The 6,157-nt window shown below is 37.5% G+C and overlaps 1 protein-coding gene across 2 annotated transcripts; it reads right to left on the minus strand.

Annotated features, from left to right (window-relative positions):
- Positions 1-1,231: 1,231 nt before the first annotated feature.
- On the minus strand, positions 1,232-5,822 carry LOC130967791 (uncharacterized). 2 transcript variants are annotated; one of them, XM_057892804.1, is made up of 3 exons: positions 5,434-5,822; positions 5,051-5,119; positions 1,232-4,417 (listed from the first exon to the last, which is right to left on the minus strand). In XM_057892804.1, exon 3 carries the CDS (start codon positions 4,385-4,387, stop codon positions 1,430-1,432), a length of 2,958 nt encoding a protein of 985 aa, XP_057748787.1. In that variant the 5' UTR covers positions 4,388-4,417; positions 5,051-5,119; positions 5,434-5,822; the 3' UTR covers positions 1,232-1,429. The 2 variants fall into 2 exon arrangements, with proteins under 2 accessions (XP_057748787.1, XP_057748786.1); XM_057892803.1 differs by having other exon boundaries at positions 1,232-4,477.
- Between the last annotated feature and the right edge of the window lie 335 nt (positions 5,823-6,157).

Genomic DNA, 6,157 nt, shown 5'->3' on the forward strand with positions numbered 1-6,157 from the left:
TGCTTGATGTCTGGGCTCGCCTTTCCTTGGACTGGATGAAGTATACGTCAGCTTCTCTAGAACGGCAGCGGTGGGTACCTGTAAAGGCACTCCAACGCTAAAGTTAGAATAAGTATAAGATGATAGAGAGAATATTCAGAGTGAATAGCATACTTTTTTCCTTTTTAGGTTTTTTTTTTTAATTTAAACTTGTTGTATTATAGGTGATTATTCGTATCTGTCTAATCGTTGAGTATATCGACTTGATTTTGTGGTAACTGCTTCTGAATTGTATTTGATTCTGTGCGGAAAAATTCGTTAAAAAAGGAAGTTCATTCCTTTTGACTTGGCATGTGTTTATTTTGTTTTACTCAAATTTCGATTTATATGTATAACTTGACTAGGTTATAGCTAACGGATCAAGAGAAATCATTAAAATCAACATTATTTATTTTGTTTCATTCTTTAGAACAATATAAGATGCTAAAAAAAAAAATATTTTTAAAATGATTTCAATAATTGAAGACATATATGCATATATCACTGTACACTGTAGCAAGTGATGAAGTATTAGATTCTCGTCCGCATCCATATTTTTAAAAACCTCCTTATTTTAAAATTTGAAAAATTAGTTGTACCTTATACGTTTAAAATTTTCCCTACCTCTTTCACTTTTCTTCTTCTCTTTCTCTTCGTCTCTTCTATTTTCCCTTCGTGCCCCTCTCTCCCCAAGTTTCTTCTTCTTGTTGTTATACATGAATGACGCGGTATATCATTGTTTAATTTAATCCACTTATCATATTTTCTGCCACTTTAGTTAGGAGAGATCATCCATAAGGTAGACTCAGGAAAAAGTATATTCACATATAATAATAAAATATTTTTTATTATTAAATATATATCTGTTTTTTTTAGATATGATTAAATATATAGCTATTTTTTATTATTTCTAATCAATCATATGAATAAAAAATAAATAAACAATATACATAAAATAATACATATAACATTTCTTTATATCGAAACGATCCTATCCCTTTCCATTTTCATCCTCCCATATACTGATACTCGGTAAACTTTCTGTGGCAAAGCAAAACTGATGGTACTAGAATATTCAAAAGTTTGTATTAAATAAAAAATAAAATAAATATAATGTATTAACCCTTATAGCTCAGTAGTACAAAATTAGTTTTGTAAACAGAAAGTCCGTAGTTCGATACTGTGTGAGGGTAAAGTATTGTATTAATTCTTTTAATCCCGTCATGGCCAAATGTGAAGAAAAGTAGAGAAGGCAAGTGACGAAGGAGATCCATACTAAAATGGAATGCACATCTCATTAGACTTGTACAAAATGCTGTAGAAAGTTTGATTAACTAGTATACAGAATCTTCTATTTTATTTATAAATCTTTTCTATAGTTCTAGAGTATCCTTACAGCATGCAATAATATCTAAGCTGAAGCATGAATTTGAACATTTGAAATTAGTCTGGTGAGTTTGCTTAACGTTTCGCGTGCCGAAATGGTATCCGGATGATCTTCACCACAAATTGAAGTCCTAATAAAAACAGCCTTCCTGATTAGATCATCCCCTATGTCAAACTGCGCACCTCTTAGCATTAGCTTCGCCCTCGTTTCAAGCACAGTTGCTCTACACAGAGCCAGCTCTTGCCAAAGGCATGGATTCAACTGAGCTTTCGTCTGGATCGATCTCCAGCACAGCGATTTGTCCAGCCATTTGTCAACCGGCGTGACAAATGCCTGGTCTGCACCTTCCAAAGCCATGGTGCAAAGCTGCAGAAGCTCGATTGCAGCCGTGCACCTAGAGTATGTAATGAAAGTCTGAATTGCAAGTGGCAGAACCACTTTCTTCACAAGATATAAGAGCTCAGACACCTCGAGCTCAACGACCGGAGGAGTATGGCCAAATCCAAATATTAGAAAACATGCAGCCCATAAATGCTCTAGATCTTGAGATATTGATCCTTGACTAATAACAGCTTGAACCATTGCTTCTGGAGCTCCAGTAAGTTCCCTTTTTCGCGCATATTGCCTTATGAGCTCATTGAATTGGACATATCCTTCTTTGGTACTACTCCTTGCAAGGTTGAATCTTAGCAACAGAGTAGATGCTTCTATTTCGGATTTTTTGGTGTGTGAGGAGGCAAATCCACATGTTAAGGATTGCAGTAATTTTCTCCAAGAACATGTTCCCTTTTGCTTTTCTGGTAGATTCTGAGCAGTATGTGCCAATAAGGAAACCGGAATTGCAGCGGGCGCAAACCATCCACTTACCAGCACCATTCTGGTTGCCAAGCTCCTGGGGCCATCTGCATGATCGAATATTGAGAAACAAACATCGAGGAGCTGCAGAAGGAAACTGTTGTGCCTTAATGACTGTGACATGTCCTTCAAGGGAATTCTGTTTATGGTGTCTAAGAGCCTGCTTGGGGTTATAGGTAACTCGGACAGAACTCCGCTGACAATAGCGAGGCCTAAAGTTAGCCTTCCGACTTTCTCCTCGATAACTCTCAGCGCATCCACCTCTGCAACCGGATAGTCCTTGCCATTCCCTTGCATTAGAGACATTGCTTCCACTCCTGATAAGTATGAAAGTTTCAGAGGTTCCAAGTTCATGATTCCGGGAAGGCTTGTTGATATTATCACATGAGTCTCTCCACCGAAACGAGGGAGAAGATCCATCACAAGTTTGTGATCCCACCAATCTTTTTCACTCTCCAAGTTATCAATGATAACAAGATATGGAACGTTTCGCATCAGCTCCTTCCGTACTCTAGAAATAGCACTCTCTTCCTGCTCTTCAAATCCAGTTATCTTGGTTTTCTCCAAACTATTGTTAGCTCCCACGTCGGCTTCTAAAAACGACCTGAGGTTTAGATAGTTCTGCCTTATATACCTGCTCTCCCCTCCAAGCCATAGAACCATCTTGTATCTCTGGTGAAATCTGTAAGCAAACTCAAGAATCAGCTCTGTTTTTCCAATTCCTGATTCTCCTGAAACACAAGCGATACCTTTCCCATACACAACCTTCATTTCTCTTTTCCTCCTACCAAACTTTCCACCGCGTTTGACCCTCGGACGGTAGTGCCTATGAGAAAATTCAGTACTATGCATTTCAATCTCCTTTTCTGACTCCTTCCAGAGAACTGGTTCTTTTACCTCCATATTTTGCTTTTCCCTCAACCTTTCATCTAAAACATAACTCCTGCCCCTACCAATTGTCAAATGCTTTCTCTTGGCTCTTGCTTTCAGTTCAATGTAGTCTTGCTGTGAATCTCCTGTAACATCACCAAAGAGCATGAACTCCAATTGAGAAAGCTCTTTCTTCCTACCAATAAAGTTCTCGTTTCGGGTCAAAGGGAACTCCTCTTCTTTCACTTTCTGTCTCCATTTTGTCAAATGCTCCGCAACACTTCTCCGGCCTAACCTCATTGCGAAGGATGTGACTGTGCTTAGTATGCAATCTCTCCAGTTTCCATCCTGAGCTTCTAATTTCCATTCTTCAACCCGAGAAAGGCCATGAACAGCATCTCTCCACTCCTGCTCCAACCCTCCATATGAAAGCCAAAGCTCCCCTCCATGTTTTTCCCACAGCTCACCCCTCTTTTCGATTATATCCCTAACAAGGCAATCAGCTGGACCCAAATCAAAGTATATTGGCACCAAATTCTTCTTGCTGGAAAAAAATTGCAACTCCTCAATGCTGTATGGATTTTTGAAAGACTTCCTTGTTATAATTACTACCCCGAAAGAAGCAATGCTCATTGCTCTCTCAGCAATTCCAAGCTTGCAAGAGTCCTTGCATCGAGCCCTATCCGATACAAGGCAACTGATGCCTTGAGTCTCTAACTCCGCACGAAGCCAATTGGCAAATCTTATTAGAGGAGGTTTTCGACCATGTAATCCTATAAAGACATCACAACTCTTTAGTCTGTAAGAAGAAATTGATCTGGATCCTGGAGTTGATGATGTTCTTTGGTTTTTTCCTTTCTTTCTTCCTTTCTCTTTTGATCCAGAATAACTATCATCATAGCTACTAGAGATTCCGACCGAGGAAGATATACGATCAAGTTTCTGTAAATCACCTGAATTACAACCAGCCGGAGATGCAGATACAGACACAGACACATCAGAGAAGTTACTTCTAATATTAGCAAGAGACTTCAGTTCTGGGATTGCTGCACTGGTGCTAGGGAGAGCTGCATCTGCATGAATTCTGTCACTTGAAGCTTCAGGCCTTACAGACTCTGATAAATGGCATGATGATGTTCTTGGAGAGAAGAAGGGTGATTGGTTTGCTGAGAAAAATGCTGAAGATGATGATGACATGTTCCTTGAACTCATCGCCACCAAAGGTCCAAACGTAGAACTCTCTTCTTGAATATCCATAGTTGGAGATGGTACTTTTTCCAGCAGCAGCTGTGGAAGTATCAAATCCCATGCATCCACAATTTTGAAAGGAATTCAAATAAACAATACCTGTGAAAATTGAGATAATTTCATTGTAAAAATTCACAAAATGTACTCTAAACTATAAAAATATGGCAGAAGGGATCAAACTGAAAGTTCTACATTGTATGTTTATGGCACTTAAAGTAAGTACTGTGAACCAACAAAGTGAAAGAAGGAAAAGCCAACTCAACTAAGTCTTTTAAGAAAAAGTAAACAGTGCCACCATCATCTAAACTTATACTTCTGTAGATCTCAAAATTTCCACACACACAAGAGTGCTTTAAAAAAAAAAAAAGAAGAATTGAAGAAGGGGAATTTCAATTTTGTCAATTCATAAACAGCAATTACCACTGGTAGGTAGCAACAGAGTCAACTTATACGGAATATTAACTTTACAGAAACATTTTGATACTGAATACACAAGGTAAAGAAATAAAGTATCTACTGTTGTTCCAAAAAATCAGAGAAAAAAGTCTTTCAACTCGGTTATTATAAGCAAAATTCACCAACCAAATTTAGAAGCAAGGAACTTAGGGAGAAGAATAAGATAAAAAAATTATATTAGGAATAATGTATTGTGGTTCAGATCTGAACACTTACGAATCCGTGAAGCTGATACACTGGTGTAGATTCACTGTATTTGCCTCCAACCAACCCAATCTCGTTTCTCTGAACAAATGACAGAGTTCAAAAAATGACCAACCACTCAAATTCAGGAGCACTTTTAACAGTGACAATCACGAACTAAAACCAAAGCAAATGAATTACCAATAGCAAAGTAAGAAAAACAAACATTACTTGAAAATGCACACACACAAACACAGAGAGACAGAGACACATTATTACCAAATGGAGACATTTCAATGACACAAAAGCATTGACCAATGAAGTGAGAAATCATGGGAGACACCCATTTCAGAAAAACAGAAACTTGAAACGAAAAAAAAAAGGGGGAGAATCAATGAATGGCATAAAGTGCCAACCTTTTTCAGCTGTGGAGAGAACAACTCCTTCTGGGGGTGCAGAACTGTAGCTGTTTTTTGATAACCACGCTCATATAAATTAAAAAGAAATACAAGCGTTTATCTTTATGGTGTGAATGTGATGTATTTGGCTACGGTTGCAGTTGTGTAATTCTTATCTTTATTGGTGAGTGCTGAAAGAGTGAGAAAATGGAGTCTGAGAGTGAGAAGAGAAGAAAGAGGAATGGATCTGAGTTGGGTATGGTGGAATACTGGAATGGCAGTAGGCTCCACATTTTTATACAACTGTTAAATCTGCAGAATACAATAGCCAGTATCGTTTGGGCATTTGGATTCACATTCTTTCTTGTTTATTAAACTTCTTTCTTTGTTTCCTTTTTACCTTTTTGTTTGAGTTTAAATTAATGTGTGTGTGAGTGTGTTGGTGGTGTTGTGGGTACTTAAATGGAAGGGAAGGTTTGATTTAAGATGCGAGTGTTGATACCAAAACGTGCTGTTTTTGTTTTTGTTTTTGTACTTGCCTCCATGTGTGTGACCATTCATTTATGTATTTGTCCATCTTATTATTGGGTTAAGTATACTTCTTATTTACACTCATTTTTACCAGTAATATTAAGTTAGAAGGAAGTAGAGAAGATGTTGGAATTAAAGTTCAACATGTGAATAACTTAATTGAAAAAATACCTTTAATCATTTTTTGTTAGACATGATTACAAAAATAGCT

Source organism: Arachis stenosperma, chromosome 3 (assembly GCF_014773155.1).
Source record: "Arachis stenosperma cultivar V10309 chromosome 3, arast.V10309.gnm1.PFL2, whole genome shotgun sequence".
In the NCBI taxonomy this organism is placed as follows: domain Eukaryota; kingdom Viridiplantae; phylum Streptophyta; class Magnoliopsida; order Fabales; family Fabaceae; genus Arachis; species Arachis stenosperma.

Coding starts and splice junctions, on each gene's coding strand:
- LOC130967791 (XM_057892804.1), bottom strand. CDS start 4,387: ATGGATATTCAAGAAGAGAGTTCTACGTTTGGACCTTTGGTGGCGATG.